The sequence below is a fragment of the Pelobates fuscus genome, chromosome 2 (assembly GCF_036172605.1).
Source record: "Pelobates fuscus isolate aPelFus1 chromosome 2, aPelFus1.pri, whole genome shotgun sequence".
In the NCBI taxonomy this organism is placed as follows: Eukaryota; Metazoa; Chordata; class Amphibia; order Anura; family Pelobatidae; genus Pelobates; species Pelobates fuscus.
Window position 1 is genome coordinate 264,149,556 of NC_086318.1, and position 17,840 is coordinate 264,167,395.

The 17,840-nt window shown below is 42.9% G+C and overlaps 1 protein-coding gene across 1 annotated transcript in view; it reads right to left on the reverse strand.

The window, feature by feature from the left end:
* FMN2 (formin 2) overlaps positions 1-17,840 on the reverse strand; it is a 172,773-nt gene that overhangs the window by 119,387 nt on the left and 35,546 nt on the right. The window contains exons 3-4 of the mRNA XM_063443374.1: positions 15,856-15,935; positions 13,996-15,356 (exon numbers count right to left, since the gene is read on the reverse strand). Of these exons, the coding sequence (XP_063299444.1) occupies positions 13,996-15,356; positions 15,856-15,924 (1,430 nt within the window). The 5' untranslated portion in view covers positions 15,925-15,935. The remainder of the gene's footprint in view (positions 1-13,995; positions 15,357-15,855; positions 15,936-17,840) is intronic.

A 17,840-nucleotide genomic window follows, 5' to 3' on the forward strand; every position in this document is an offset into this window, starting at 1 on the left:
CAAGGAACACAGACTGGAAGACATCACTGGTGCACCCGGCTTTCTTCAAGCCCTCGGACTATCCGACCAACCAGCCCCAGATACGGCTCATATGTCCCCCACACAATGGGACATAGATAACATGGTGCCTTTCACACCCAGGAACGCACCAGGCATTGGGTGAAGAGATCCTGATACCCAGGGCTAACCCGGGACAATCACACTCCTCTGCGGTGTCTAATGTTGTTACCTGATTTTAGTATTTCTTTATCGTTATGCTAAGTTTACGTTACCGCTCTCCTCCAAGGCATGACCTCAATTAATGAGGACTTACCAGAAACATCTCCCTTCTAAGCAATACACGATGGCTGTGCCCACTTATAATACAATCCCCCCCCCCTCCCCCTAGGTAAAGGGTCTCTAAAGCAATGCCGGTCAATTAACGGAATAGATTAAGATCCCTACAAACAGCCCGCCTACCGGTGCAAGCCTAAACTGAACACCAGTCCTGCCGTGATCAATGCATACTAACACTCCTATGACTACTAGCAAGCGCCAGCCTGGTACTGTTCCCATATTTCTTGTATTTAAAAAAAAAAAAAATTGTGCTGTTTTCTCATTTTGTTTGCTGGATAACTGTATGTGTGAATTATTATCTTACACATGTAACCTATCCATGATATCTTGCTGCACGTCAAAAATAAAGAGTTTTGGGGGGCGTGGTCTAACACCCGAGCCGCATGGACGTGTTCCTCTAGTGCTCCAAGGAGATACACGCTACAGGAGGGAAAATAACCGGACTACATACCATACTTCGGTATAAAAACCTGCAGGGACCGACACGATGTCTCACCGCTCCGCCAAGAAACCGACGAAAGCGGATAAAGCAACCTTTATGGCTAAAACCGTGAGCAACAAACACCGCGACGGCCGTGAAGAAATCCAAGATGGCGGAGGCCACGGATCCAGGGAGGACTCTCCATCCCCTCCCACCTCACTACTAGAGGATAGCCCCCTCACAATGACCACAATGAAATCATTCATGGCGGATTTCACCCTGCAGATACAGGGCACCATTGCAGGGCAGATAAAAACGCTAGCCAGCGAACTTAAAAGGGACATACAAGACCTGGGCCTACGCACGTCCCACATGGAGAACGCAATCAGCAAGCATGCCTCCACGCATAACAGCATGGCTGACCAACTACACCGTGTGCAACAACTTATCCGAGAACAAAATCTGAAAATTGCTGACTTGGAAGATAGGTCCAGGAGAAATAATCTACGCATCAGGGGTATCCCTGAATCAGTCACAAATGAAGCCCTGCACAACTATCTCCAGGCCTTTTTCCTGGTACTGATTCCAGAAGTTCACCCGGATCAAGAGGTCCTAGATAGAACACACCGACTCAGGAGACCCCAACACCTTCCTGCCTGAGATGTAATCACCAGAGTGCATTTGTTCCATGTCAAGGAGAAGATTGTCAAAGCAGCTAGAAAAGATAACATACCCTCTCAATATGGGAACCTGAAGATCTTTGCGGATTTGTCAGCGCACACACTCCAATTTCGCAAATCGCTTGCACCTATCACCACCACACTGAGGGCACAGGAGGTTCCGTACCGGTGGGGCTTCCCAGCAAAGCTTATTGTCCACCACGACAACTCCAATCACCATCACTTCTGTGGAAGAAGGCTTGAAGAAGCTGGCGGACTGGGGGCTCCCTGGGCCGGACGTACCTGTGCAACCTGTTACAAAAATACCAAGACTGTCGGCAGACTGGTCCAGGGCCTAACGTGCAGGCTGAGTATATGCTACATGATCGCTAGACCAATACCTCATTAACCGTTCTATATTTGTTTATATGTTGTGCCATTGCTCACTGTCTCACCTGGTCCCACGACCTTCAGTGAAAGGGGGATATGTTTGTATAATGCTTATTGTTGTGCGCACTATCTGAAGTACATAACGACCGCAACAACTTTTAGTTGACGGCTAGAATAGGTGCTGCCCATTAGCAGATTCACTCCAAGACACCCCTGTTCCTGTTACTTAAGCAAAGACAGGGCAAGGCACTGATGCATATTGGTTGTGCCTCATGTAGCGAGGTCTCTTACACCCCTGCACAAGCGAGATATTCCCATTTCTTTACCTCCTATGCGTGACTCCCCACCCCCCTAGATACGGTCGTTAATACACCAGAACGACCGACAGCTACGTCACCCACCACCTGTGCCCAGTATAACTAGGCACGATATAGCTCAAGTGGTTTGAGCTCTTTGTAACTTGTTTCTAAATGTTTTTCTCTGTTATTCCTATCTTCACCCCCCCCCCTCACCAAGTTGGATTTCGATCAACTGCACCGTTGTGATCCCCAACAGACCTGCCATTACAAACTGAGCAATATTGTGTACCGCACACTAGACACCTCACACTGCCATACGCTTTATGACTATGGGACTCATGAGTCATCACCTGCTCGATATCTAACACTCTGCTATGAAAATAGTCTCCTATAACGTGAAGGGGCTTAACTCCCCGAATAAAAGAAGCCTATTACTTCAGATGCTACAACACCAACATATAGATATAGCGTGTATCCAGGAAACCCATTTTAAGTCAACCATGGAACCAAGGTTATTTGCTAAACAATACCCTAATCAATTCCATGCCAAATCTGCTAACAAGACGAAAGGGGTGTCAATTCTAATTAGCAGGGACATAGCCCTGGATGTCCAGAGACAGTACATTGACCCACAAGGGAGGTTCATTATATTAGTGGGCCTCTTTAATGCGACGCAATACACACTGGTTACAGCCTACTTCCCCAACACCGACTCAACAAACTTCCTAACCAAACTTCTCCAAATAGTGGAGGACTACCGTCAGGGAGGCCTAATCCTGTGTGGTGATTTTAAACTTCATCCAGTCACCACAATTGGACACATCAGCTGCGCCATCCCGTAATAGGGGTAGACGCCTGTCCAAGACATGCAAAAGCCTCACCACCCTGATCTCAAAATATGGCCTATATGACGGCTGGAGGATCTCACACCCCATGGAGAGGGACTATACGTTCCACTCCGCGGTGCACAATACTTATTCCCGCATAGACGCGTTCCTGCTAGATAGCAGGTCCCTGGCCCAAATGGTGGAATGTAAAATTGGATCATTTGCTTGGTCAGATCACTGCCCAGTTTACACCACACTACATGACGCTTTCCAATTCAGGGGGCGAGGGACCTGGAAACTTAATGAGTCGTTACTCTCTGACGAGTCCTTTGCTGCCCTAGTAAAAGTCGAATTAGACCACTACTTCCGACTGAATAGCGGGGGAGAGGTATCATAAACCTCAGTTTGGCTAGCCCATAAGGCGGTCGTCCGAGGCCTCTTCATTAAGAGATCAGCATACTTGAAAAGACAGACAGGGAGAGCTTCTCCGATGTCAAGAACAAATTGCAGAACTAACAGACAGGAACAAAGACAACCCTACCAGGACACTTGCTGCGGAACTCCAGCAGGCCTACCAAAAAGTACATACATTGAGCGCAGCGAAAACTGCGTACTTACTAAATAGATTGAGAGCGACCAACTACCACTCAGGTGGGAAAGCTAACAAGTACCTAGCAGCACGACTGCGGGACAAACTGTCCACTAATAGAATAGCGCACATACTGGGGGAGGATGGGACAAAAAAGCTAGGGCCCCAAGAGATTAGTGACACGTTCGCCACCTTCTATTCCAGACTGTATAATTTGAAAGACGACCCCAATACGCACACCCCTACTGAAATTAAAGTGAAAACATTTCTTGACCGCATTAAACTACCCCAACTCTCACGGAGCCAAATCGATACCCTGACGCGCCCCCTCACATTGACGGAGATCTTAGACACTATCAGAGAATTGCCTAATGGCAAATCCCCTGGAGCGGATGGGTTCTCCAATCTCTACTATAAAAAGTACGCCTTGACGTTGGCACCACACCTGCTGGAAACCGTCCACCAGGCGATGGAGAGGGGAGCACTGCCGCCGGATATGCTGTGGGCCACTATAGTGACCCTGCCAAAACCCGGTAAATCGACTGACAACTGTAAAAATTTCCGTCCCATCTCCCTACTCAATACGGACGCTAAGCTGTATGCAAAAATCTTGGCAAACCGATTTGCCCCTTTGCTGCCCTCCCTTATCAACGATGACCAAACCGGCTTCGTAAAAGGAAGACAAGGTCTGGATAACACCCGAAAGCTATCGGTGGTCCTCCAGCAGCTTAGGGGGGCCAGAGAGGGCGGTCTCCTGTTAGCACTAGATGCCGAAAAGGCGTTTGACCGCCTTGGCTGGCCCTTCCTTCAGGGGGTGCTGGAGGCATATGGGGTTCCATCTCAAGTTTGCCGTCAGATATTTGCACTCTATGCGAGTCCCTCGGCACAAGTACTCCAGTCGGGTTTCCTCTCCTCCCCTTTCCAGATAACCAATGGTACGAGGCAGGGGTGACCGCTCTCCCCATTGTTGTATGTTTTGGCTTTAGAACCATTGTTAGAGGGGATCAGAACTAATGATGAAATCCAAGGAGTTAAGATCGGTCACAAAGTGGTCAAAGTAGGAGCCTTTGCGGATGACATTTTACTCTGACACATCCATGTACCACACTCCCCGTAGTTATGAAGCTGATAAAGGAATATGGGAGGGTGTCCTACTACTCCCTCAATACGTCCAAAACCCAGGCACTAGGCATATCACTACCAACCACCCTAACCAAACAACTTCAGCGGGACTACACGTTCGAATGGAGAACCGATACTATCACGTACCTGGGGATTACATACACGAGAGCCCACCCTGCTCTGTTCGCTGCAAACTATGTGGCGGTATGGAACAGCTGCCGTAACTTACTTAAAAAATGGTCACCACTATACCTGTCTTGGACGGAAAGGGTCATAGCGATCAAAATGTCAATCCTCCATAGACTACTCTACCTGTTTCGTAACCTACCACTAGACTCCCCAGATCCTTTTTTTAAACCGGTCCAATCAGATATAAACCAATTTGTGTGGAAAGGGGGCAAACCCAGAGTGTCCCAAGCCTTGCTAAATGCACCTAAACGAGATGGGGGTCTGGTGCTGCCTAACATACACACGTATTACTGTGCAACTGTCATAGCCACTGCCCTCCCACATTTCCTCCAAACACCATCCCCACAGTGGGTACAACTAGAACGAGAGCGGGTGGCCCCACACACTTTAGCCAACGTAGTATGGATACCCAAAAAATCTAGACCACAATGGCCCCTAGCGCCTCACTCGATTGGGCTACTTCTAAGGCTCTGGGACAAACACGCGACACAACTTAGCGGCCACAATGGTTTATCACTGGCAACACCGATCATGTCCTTCACATATTGCATTCCCACATTCCACGCCACGCCGTGGCACCTGTATGACCAGGGCAAACTGCTCAGCTTTGAAGAGCTACAGACCCGGCATTCACTGCCTCCTACGTCATACTACTCATATAACCAGTTAAGGTCATTTTTGACCAAACACTACTGTAGAGATGCTGTGCCCAACCTCCTGCCCGTAATTACAAATGTATGGGAACAAATGCTTATTAAGGGATTGCTCCCCACTACGTGTAAACCGATCTCCATGTGTTACAGACTACTGTCACACCACCTGCCCTTTGCTGCCTCAAAAATAGCACTAATGTGGGAATCAGACCTGAACTGCTCCCTCTTGAGCAAAGATTGGGAGCGCATATTCCGATTGCCTCGACTCCTGATCAAATCATCCACACACCTAGAACAACTTTACAAAACAGTTTATAGATGGTACATGGTACCGTGCAGGCTGCACAAAATTTTTCCTAACACTCCCAATATGTGCTGGCGCTGCAACGGGGGCTGAGGGCACTGTCCTGCATGTCTGGTGGTCGTGCCCCCGCATCCAGACTTTCTAGGCGGGGGTTCATAAGATTGCTCAAGCAGCAACTGGTTGCGTTATTCCCTTCGAGCCCCGGCAGATGTTGATAACTGACCTCCCGAGAGGACTACCCAGGGCCACACAAAAACTCCTACTGCATATCGTTTTAACAGCGCAGCGCTTAATCGCACAACATTGGAAACAAACAGCCACCCCTAGTATGCAACAAGACATTGCAGATCTAGATACACAATACTCATTTGAAACGGGCTTAAAAACGCTGTTCCCACCAGCGAACATCGCCCAAGCAGCATGGGACATGTGGAACTCATGGAGATCAGGTGATAAAAGAAAGTAAATGTAACCTACCAATAATACTGTGTATACAGAATACATAAGTGTGAATGCACCTCACAAATAAGTTGGAAGCAGCGGTCAGAAGTGAGGAACTAGAGAGCAGAGATTAGAGCCATTCTGTTAGATCCCATATGGGAATGTGTAGTAGGTACAACCAGAACACTCTGTCCCATGAAGGATGTAGTAATCTGTTTTGTGTTAAATAAGTGCAGTGTACGCTATTTAAATATTCATTGCCAATTGTATTCGAGTTGTTAATGTGTATTGATGAAATCTGTTTACCCTCCCCCCCCCCCCCCCCCACCGTCCCTCTTCTTTTCTGTACCCTTAGCCGCACAAAACAATAAAAATTGTCAAATTTAAAGGACCACTCTAGGCACCCAGACCACTTCAGCTTAATGAAGTGGTCTGGGTGCCAGGTCCTTCTAGGGTTAACCCATTTTTTCATAAACATAGCAGTTTCAGAGAAACTGCTATGTTTGTGAATGGGTTAAGCCTTCCCCTATTTCCTCTAGTGGCTGTCTCACTGACAGCCGCTAGAGGCGCTTGCGTGATTCTCACTGTGAAAATCACAGTGAGAGCACTCAAGCGTCCATAGGAAAGCATTATGAATGCTTTCCTATGTGACCGGCTGAATGCGCGCGCAGCTCTTGCCGCGCGTGCGCATTCAGCCGACGGGGAGGAGAAGAGGAGGATCGGAGGAGGAGAGCTCTCCGCCCACCGCTGGAAAAAGGTAAGTTTTTACCCCTTTCCAGAGCCGGGCGGGAGGGGGTCCCTGAGGGTGGGGGCACCCTCAGGGCACTCTAGTGCCAGGAAAACGAGTATGTTTTCCTGGTACTAGAGTGGTCCTTTAAAAAAAATAAAAAATAAAGAATTTATAAAAAATTCAATCAGGCGGGTGGGACATTGAACTCTTAAAACCCTCGGGCCATCATGGCTCTGCTAAGGGTGTACTGAGAAACCTCCCAAGCCGGAAAAAGCTCTGGGAGTATCCCAGTTAACTTACCCTGCTTGCAGCGCCAGAAGAGCACACCGGTCCACACCCACCCGATATGTGAAAAATTGTCGTTTTTTGGCTGGGAGTAAATCAAACTGCCGTAATCAGGATCACGAGAAATAAACAGCTGGAACTTTGATTGAAGGTAAAAATATAAGTCTACGCGTTTCGTCTTGCTTGAAGACTTTTTCAATATCATTCTTTGTGTATTTTGAGATATATATATTATATATACATATTAATATTAATGTTAAAAACACACTTAGACACTTTTTTTTTACATTTTACAGGCAGCAGGGGGAGTAGTACCTGTCATTACAGGCACTCCCCCTGCTGGCTATGCTGTCCGTGTGATTGTGAGGTCCTCGCAATCACATGACCCAGGATGGCCGTAACGGGCAAGTACATAGGAAGGCAGTGACGTGCTGTGCCGCCCGCCGGCATTTAGAGCCAGGTCCCCAAGGACGGCATAGCACGCCCGCCGTCCTTAAGGGGTTAAAAAGAGCGAGTTCACGTACTAAAAAAGGGACACTATAGCCATCAAAACAAATTTACCTTAAAGAAGCAGTTTTTGGTTTCAATTTACATGTAACTTACTTTAAAAGTTTTTATCTCGTGCTCTGTAAATTGAAGTTTAATCACACAGAGGAGATCACTGCAGGGTCTAGATAGCTATTCACAGTGCAGGAGATAAGAAATAAAAAAATCAACAGAATTTGCAACACAGGAAGTGTAAACATTAGATAAGTCTTTACAGAAGTGTTTAGGAAGGGTGTGTACGTCACATGCAGGGAGGTGTGCCTAAGGCTACATAAACAGTAGTTAAAGGATCACTATAGTGCCAGGAAAACAAACTCGTTTTCCGGGTACTATAGGGTCTTTAGGGCCCTTACCCTCAGGGTCCTACTCTCACCAGGCAGAGGGGGTTAAACACTTACCTTTCTCCAGCACCAGGCTCCCTTGGCACTGGGGAACTCTTCTCCCTCTTCCGACATCAGTGCCGAACGACAAGTGCCGCGTGCATTCAAACAGTCCATAGGAAAGCATTTCTCAAAGCTTTCCTATGGACGTCAGCATCTTCTCATTGTGATTTTCACAGTGAGAAGCATGGAAGCGCCTCAAGCCGCTGTCAATGAGACCGCTACTACGAAACTGCTATGTTTACAGCTGCAAGGTTAAACCTAGATGGACCTGGCACCCAGACCACTTCATTGAGCTGACTCCTAAATGGCAAAGAATTTAGCAGTGAAAAGGCAGGGCATGATCTAAATACCAAAGCTACTTCATTAAGCCAATGCTTTTTTTGGTGTCTATAGCGTCCCTTTAAGTGTGATTGCACAATAGGGCGAAAACATGCTATGCGATGAGAAGTTCTTTATTAATTCTTAAGGTCTTAGATTAAAATGTATACATTGGAAAATGTGTAGCTTCACACAAACCAAGAAGGATAACATGTATGGATTTTGTGTGCGCTTTCACTTTGAACTTATATTTGTATGTGAACTATTTTCATTGATTGGTTCACAGGTTATTTTGCTTCACCAATTATTTTTTATTATTATTTTTAGTGCTTTATCCACTATTTTGTTTATTAGCTTGCTATGTTTTCAGTCTGAATTGAGAGAGAGCAAGATTCCTAACTGTAGAGAAATAGCAAGACTACTGGACCTCAGGCTGGCTGGGGTTAGTGGAAAAGATCATAACTATTACTCACATTGAGACAGGTAGAGGTCAGAACACTAGTCAATAGCCTTTTCCCAGATTCACCAACTAATCCTTGTAAAAAGCCTGTGAAGGACAATGCATGGCATCATCGAGAGCCACATCAATAAATCTGCTTTTCTGATGGCATGTATGGATGATGCCACATGGCCAATCCCAACGGCTTTACTTAACCTAATACAATTACATTTGGGTCAACTCCAGTCATGCTAAAGATAAACTGACAAACTGTCACGTCCTGCTCTGTTCTGTGGAGATGTCTGGTCTCGGCTTCTAGTATCCAGTACTCTTGTTACAATTCTTGTTTAGTTTTTCTTGGTTTTTGGTTTTCTATTCTATGTCTGTTTTTTTTTTTATGCTGGGATTTCTGAGTTCATTCCTGTAATCCATCCCTGGGATTCCCAGTCTCCTGGTTTCATTTAAATGTTTGTTTTATGCTGTCACACCCGTTTGTTTTCCATCATTCACTCTGTTTCAGTGTTCCTGCAGGCAGCTCCTCAAGGCTTCTGCCCTTTCTTGCAGGTAAGTGCTATATATGTCTTTTGGTTGTTTTAGCATACATTAGGCAGTGTAGGACCTGCCAGATATGGTGTACATTGGCGTTGTTGGCAGGCTTATGCAATGTATGATCATATAGTGTGACTAAACCCCCATGATTTCCATATTTAGTACTTAGTTATTTCTCCTCTTGTTTTGCCTATGTTGTCTTGTTTTAGTTTGTATACCCAGTCCATGTCCAGTCATGCCCATGTTAGGTTCATGTTTTCCTCATGTCTTGTGTGTATGTTTTGGGTTTAGCTTACTATCCTTCTCTGGGTCTGGGTCCCGGGCATCGGACACCCACCCTGACACAAACCCCTCTTCCTTCACCTTGACTTGAAAAGTATCAGGTGGAGTGATAGCAGTCACTGGTTTGATAGCTAATGTTTTAATAAAAATGTGTGTAACACATTAGTGATGTAGAGTGATTGAATAAGGTCCATAGCATAGAGCACTAGATTAATTGCCTTGTCATCTATTAGCAACCAATAAAGAGAGGGACCAGTTTATAGCACAGTACTTAAAGAGTAAAGTGGCCTAGTAGTGTATGATTGTCAAGTGGCTCTGAATCCCAGATCAGGTTAGAGTATTCTGTAGTTGTGCCCACATGGAACCAAGATTAGCTAGGTGCTGGACGAGTGATACCCCTGATTAATCAAAATAACTTTGTTTCATAGATATTTTTGTACAAGTCAGATAAATTTTTCATATGGCTGTAAATGAATAGTTGTATGTACTGATCTACAGACTGGCCGGCATGTCAGACTGCTTCATTGGTTTGAGGATGTTTGGCAGATTAGACTCACAAAATAATTCATATCTCGGAGTACAACTGTTTCCAAAAGGAATGATACAAACTCTTCTTTTATAAACTACAATTTCTGTAGGTGGCCTACTCACACCAAGTACCTTTTTCATACATATTTAAGACAATTCTCAGAAAAACTGGTGACTTTTTCCACAAAATTCCCCGAATCAGCAGAATGAAGGAGTGCTATGTTGGATGTTAATCCAGATGACAATTCTACAATGATGGTCACAGTCATTCAGTTCACTTATTTTTTTCAATTTGGGACAATGCAATTGCACCCATGCTGGATCCTAGAAAAATACAAAGTTTGTTGGACAGATAGAACTAGCTCTCTCTAAATGTAATTTCCTGTAAAACATACAGAGCCCTTATTGGTGAAGTCTCTCTAGATGTTAAATAGTTCACCCATATCTGCATAGGTTTCACAGCTTCTAACTGCACTGCATTGTTTAAGTGAGAGCTAAACATATTAGGGGTCTGTAAATCGATATGGGATCGTCACTTTGAAAACCAAACAGTAGTTTGATGAGTTATGAGGTCATCTCTACTCCTTTACTTCTCTCTACCATACAAATTAAAGTCATCTTTGCACTGGATGATGGCATGTTTCTCATTTGATACTATAAAATTAATTTAAAAAAACTTGCAAAGGTATACAGGTTGGGTGTATTGCTGTACTCACGATTTGTATTCTACTGCATCTCCTGAATGTGTAACACTCGGACTGTGAAAGCCCTTTGTGAAATATCAATGAATATGTACAAATAAAGTTTTGGGTTTAAAAAAAAAAAAAAAAAAGGCTCAAAATGCCCATATCAGGTAACCAAAGTTATCTTCATGGGGACTACTATATTGTCCCATAAGAAAATGGATGCACCAGTGTGTATTCAAGAATAAAACCGTTCAAAATGCATTTATGGGGACCACGATCCAACTTGAGCATTTAGTTTCATATAGATTGCAATTTGCCTTAATTGTACATTTGGTTTTACATAAATTGCAATTTCTCTAAATTGTGGACGATCGGTGGTTCAACAAAATTCGGTGACTTCGAAAAGCCCTATGTTACTTAACGTATCATTTTTTTTTCATATCTCCAGATTCTTTGCTTTCTGGCCGTGGTAAAAAAAAAAAAAATGGAATAGATTTGATGGAGATTATATTTTGGGGGATACAGCAAATAAGCAGCTTAAGATTTGATGGACACTAGGTCCGCATTATTTATTTTGTTGTATTGCCTGTCCAATCAGGAAGATGACAGCCATTAAATGTATTCTAAAATGTTGTGGTCGTTGTAATGTTCTTAAATGCGTTTTAATTGTAGTAATTTTGTTCCGGATTGGCTGATTCTGCGAGTACACCTACTACCTCTGCAGATGCAGTTCGTATAAGCTAATAGGGCACAATTTTTTTTTCCAAAAAACTGAAGGTAAGTCACTCACATTACTGACTCAATGTGTGGGAACACTTTGTTCTTCTCAGGGTAGAGGGGGTGAGTGTCTAATGCCAAATTACTTTCTTTCCATTAAAAAATAAACTAATCTTTTTCATTAACACATGATTGCAAAAGTTATTTCACTTAATTTTTATCCAATGAGCAGGGCCTTCAAATATCCTCTTTTTATAATAGTACTGTGAAATATGTCAGTGTTATATAAGAGATACATATATTTGCCATTATTATTATTTATAATGCAAATTTGAATAAAGCTCTAGATTGGATGCCTCTGCCTCACCCCATTATATTTAATTTTTTATAGTGTTTAGTGGGGTGAGGGATTTAGGAATTGTCACCTTCAGAGAGCTGTTTAAGAATTGGAATAGTCTTTTTATAGCAATACTTGTATTGAAATATTGATTCACACAGATCAAAATTCCCAATTAACTAAATTAAATCCAGACAATCCACAGGCACTGCACATTCTGTCCTTCCTTTCACACATTAAAAAAACTAAAAAGCGATAAAACAACTGTAGTATGTCAATACGTCTATGACTAGCAGAGGAATGTTTTGAGCATTTCACACCCAGTTCACCACACAATGAAACCTTTTATTAAATGGTCTGCATAAGGTCAATATCTGAATTGGGCATTATCTACAAAAATTATAATGCTTTTTACACATTAAAAGACAATTTCATAAAGAAATATGAATTTTCACATCAAGACATTTACATGTTAATAAATATGGTACTAATGTTCTTATTTAAAAGTATTATCTGATAAAAAATATATACATTTAAAGCACATCTCTAACTAAGGCAGTTTTCGTTATATAAAATGCTATGGACTCTAGTTAAAGGTACACTATAGTCACCTGAACAACTTTAGCTTAATGAAGCAGCTTTGGTGTATAGAACATGCCCCTGCAGCCTCACTGCTCAATCCTCTACCATTTAGGAGTTAAATCCATTTGTTTTTGAACCCTAGTCACACCTCCCTGCATGTGACTTGCACAGTCTTCCATAAACACTTCCTGTAAAGAGAGCTCTATTTAGGCTCTCTTTATTGCAAGTTCTGATTAATTAAGATTTTCTTATCCCCTGCTATGTTAATAGCTTGCTAGACCCTGCAAGAGCCTCCTGTATGTGATTAAAGTTCAATTTAAAGATTGAGATACAATTATTTATGGTAAATTACATCTGTTTGAAAGTGAAACCAGTTTTTTATTTCATGCAGGCACTGTCAATCATAGGCAGGGGAGGTGTGGCTAGGGCTGCATAAACAGAAACAAAGTGATTTAACTCCTAAATGACAGTGAATTGAGCAGTGAAATTGCAGGGGAATTATCTATACACTAAAACTGCTTTATTTAGCTAAAGTAATTTAGGTAACTATAGTGTTCCTTTAAGATGTTCACACCTTTCTGCACCAGTTTAATGTATACCTATGTTACTTTTGACACATTTCTAAGCACAGATTAGTGCATGCAGAAATCCCAAGTACCCCGGTAGGTCTGGGAGACAAACGCATTTTTAATGAGGCTCCCCGACACGTGCATATCATGTGTAATATCCTGGAAATAACACACTCTGACATACAATGTATGTCAGAATGTGTTTGATTTTCAGGCTAGTACATATAATAAATGCCCTCAATAACTGCCCCCCCTACTGATTACTCACCTGATGGTTAGTGTTCCAGAACAGGGGCCTGGTCGGGTGCCCTGCCCCTTTAAGAGCCTGACAGGCTCCAGCAGTTTCTTCTGGCTGAGAGGAAGGTCACCTAATCCCAGCTAAAAAGACAGTCACGTGGGAGGGAGAAGGAGGCAGCACCACATGCAGTATGTAGAGGCTCACTCCCATCAGCCGCAGCCCAGTCCAAAATGTAAGCTTACAGGTGGCTGCAATGTATGTCAGATTGTGTGCAAGTACCAGAGTGTGTTTCAAGTTGTCTTTATATGCCAGTGCGTGTATCTGTGTGTCAAGCTGTGTATATGCCAGTGAGTGTCAGTGTGTATCTGTGTGTGCGCATGTGTAAATAGTTGTAATATGTTGTGTGTGACTGTGTGTGGGGGCCTGTAGGGAAATGGAAACCAATTATTTTTACGTGTGCATTCTCCTGTGGGTTTGTAAATCTAAATCAAAAACTTTTTCCCCCCTTACTTCTAAATGGACAGCGGAGGCCACAAAATAAATAGCAAACATTAACTATATATGTTATTAATTTACCTTCTTCCATGTAGTTCAATTCTTGTCCAGTAGAGGGGTTTCATAGGTTTTGAAGGTTCAATAGCGGCCTTTCTATTCCCTTTATCTTGATTAAATCCCATTGCAAATAATCCAGTTGGCAGAGGAGGTTTTAGATAACCAGGTACTGGTGCTGATGCAAAGGCAAGCTGCACGGAGCCTTGCATATGGGATGTCAAAAAGGTTGGGGGTGCAGGAATTTGTCCAGACAAGGGAAGGGGAGGTGGTGGCGGTGGGGGAGGTAAACTAGAAATGGATGACTGAGCAGAGGAACCCCCAAAAGCAACTGGAAGAGGAGGTGGTGGGGGAGGTTGGGAATTGATTATGAAAGGTAAAACAGACCCAGTACCCATTCCTAAAGGAAGTGGTGGTGGAGGCGGAGGTGGTGGTGGCGGCGGAGCAATATTAGATGTTATGTCCCCCATCCTTGGTGGAAGTGGTGGAGGAGGCGGAATACCCGAGCCAAATATAGAATGGTTAAATGGAGGGGGAGGAGGCGGCGGAGGAGGTGGTGGTGGATAAAGAGAATGAAATCCCATACCAGTTGGCAGAGGAGGTGGTGGAGGTGGCAAACTTTGTAGTGTTCCAATGCACAGATGTGATGGAAGAGGAGGAGGACATGGAATATGCATATCAGGAGGTGGCATCTCTGTTTGACCTGAAACAAAAGGAATGGCTATGTTTGCAGGTGAATTCGTAAGCGGAGATAATGGTAGGAGATTGTTCGAACAACTTTGTGAAGGAGAGAGGATTCTGGGTATTTCCCCAATGTGAGCTTTTGAATCACTTGAGGTTATGGATTCCATATGTGCTGCTGAGGTAGCTATATAGGTACTGGGAGATGCAGGTAGTAATGGCATGGTCTCCTCCAGTGAATGTTCTGTACATTGTGATGCTGCATCTGTGAAACAGCGTGGATCAAACTGCAGCGAATTTGGCTTTGGTGATAAAACCACTGACAACTCAGAGTAGTAAGTAAAATGTGACTGAATGTCCAAAACAGAAGGTATTTTAGTACTTTTTGCTCTAATCTCTCGGTCAGTGGGTTGTGGCAATGCACAAAAGAAAGGCACATTCTTCATGGAGTATTGTTCTATAGGTGAGGTCTGTACAGATTTTACTTCTACACTTTGCTTAGTTGTCATATGTTGGCCATTGTCTGCTCCAGTGAAAAGTGCAGAACATACCCCATTCTGGTCCCGATTGTGGTCTCTGCATATATTTAAATCTATGCATTGTTTTTTATGTTCTGCAAGTTTAGTCCTCAAATCTTCAATGGTTTGCTCCTGTTGCTGAATAATATTTGCATGCTCTTCATTAATCAAAGTACATTTCAATTCATCCTAATGTATATACAAAAAAAAGTCAGTCACTATTAGAGTGGTAAAATTTTTTTTTAAAAAAATATTAAAACCATGCACACTGAGAATAAAAACCACATAGCTTCATGCTTCTAACAATCACAGGAAAAGAAAGCAAAAGTGTATTTTATGACAAGACTTTATTAAGGCTCTGGGGTCCATCATGTTCAATTATTTACAGTTTCAAATATTTTATGGAAAAGAAAAAAACAAAACACTGAAGAGATTTCATTTTTTCCCCAACCTCCATGATTACAAAGTAGAAATCAGATTTCTCGTTTGATTTTAAAAAAGTATGTAGGTTAAAAGAGAGGTACAAAAGTAGAAGGAGACAGAAGTACAGAAAATAAGGAGAAGGAGAAAGACGAGGGGGAGATAAAAGAATAAAAAAAAAAGATAGCAAGTTAAAAATAGAAATGCAGAAGGAGAAACTCTACTTATATAATGATATAACACGCATAACATTTAGTTTAACGGTTACCTTGTGACCTTTTAAAGTTATTTGCTCATTATTTTCTTGGATTTTTGTTTTCAGCTCTATCTCAGGCATCCGTTCTGGGACTGTAAAAACAAAATCTAAATTATTTTCCTACTTTTTTGTAAGAGGTGGTTTTGAAAGGTACTTGTTCATATTTATCAACTGAATAGTTCACAAAAATATAAAGTTAATTATATTGGTTTCCATACACACTATTTAACATTGCCTCTAGATAGAAAGCAACTGAACTGCTTGTTCATGTGTTGTCACGGTGTGATACCCCAACACGCAGAGTTCAGGACAGCAAGGAACAAAACAAGGAAATACCATAAAACCGGGTCTTAGAATGGCCGTACTTAACATAGTAAGACAAAGCATAGTCAGTAACGTGGTTAGTGTAACAGTGAAAAAGCGAAAGTGAGAACTAGTCAGAGTCAGGTACACGGTAATCAGTCAAACAGGCAAACAACACAGGAAAGAGTTAAAGATAAACGCGGAGTCAGTAACGAAGCCAAGGTCAATAACAGATTAGAACACAATAGATCAATGAATGCACTAAAGGGTCCAGGAACAGAAACCACAATAGGGCACAGTGAACGGGGCTAGGGAGGTTAAATATCGTATTAGTTACTTGTGATTGGTTTACATCATGCCTGCGCCCCCAAAGTGTGCTTTCATGTGGCAATGGAATAACGTGGACCAATGGGAGCCTGAAACTACCTGGGGCTCCCAGTGCTCCTTTATAAGCAACTAGTTTAATCATAATCAGCGAGCCATGTGACCGTTTAAGGTCGGCACGGGCAGCCCGCTCAGAATTGAAATGATCAGCTCATGTGGAGGACACAAGCCAGCTCATGGATTGGGTAAGTACTGCTACAGGTGTAAACTTGCATGATGCATTAACTCAGGGCTTGACAAAACTTGTTTGTAATCTAGGAGAGAAAACAGTTAGGAGCCAGCATTTTAAAAACGAGCAAAGCTTAATTTACAACGGGTAACCTACAGTTCTGAAAGGGACACCATTGTCACCAGAACTACTACAGATTAACATAGTTCTTCTGGTGCCTATAGCCTGTCCCTGTAGCTTTTTCAAAGTAAACGCTGCATTTTCAGGGAAAAGGCAGTGTTTACATTGCTGCCTAGCAACACCTCAAATGGCCACTAGAGAGTCCTGGGTCAGTGCTGCACAGTGTGCATGTTCAGCGTTTCTACACTCTGAATGGAGGTGCTGAATGTTACCAATAGAGAACAGGAACAATATCCTCCCAATGCATTCCTATGGGAAAGCATTGACTTCGCTGAGATCATCAAGATTGATGATCTTCGCCACGGAGGCGGGACAAGCCGTGGTGAAACCAGCACGGCGTGAGGAAAAATACCTCTCTCTCTCCGATTAGAGGGGGCAGGTACCTAAACTGACAGACACACATTGACATTTAACAGACATATACAGAGACATATACAAACATACACACACACAAATTGACATGTGTCATTTTAAATCCACCCAGCCTTAGTTCTTCCAAATTGTGGCACCAAAACATGTTTGGGAAAGCTATTTGGAGAGCTAGCAGAAAATAAATAAATAAATAAAATAAAAAGCCTACAATATTGCCTGGCATAATGGCAATGCAATATCTGCCATTTTGTAGCATTTGGGGGGTATTTTGTATGGGGAAATACAGTTGTGCTCACACGTTTGCATACCCTTGGAGAATTGGTAATATATGTACTATTTCTAAAGAAAACATGAGTGAGCAGGCAATACACACTTTTATTTCTTATGGGATTCATATTCAACTATAGGTTATAACAGAATGGCACAATCATAAAACAAAACATGGCAACAAAGAATAAAATGAAATGGCCCCTGTTCAAAAGTCTGCATACCCTTAGCATCAATGACAGTGTGCAGTCTTTTGTAATAGTTGTCTATGAGGCCCCTAATTTTTGCAGGTGGTATAGCTGCCCATTCATCTTGGCAAAAT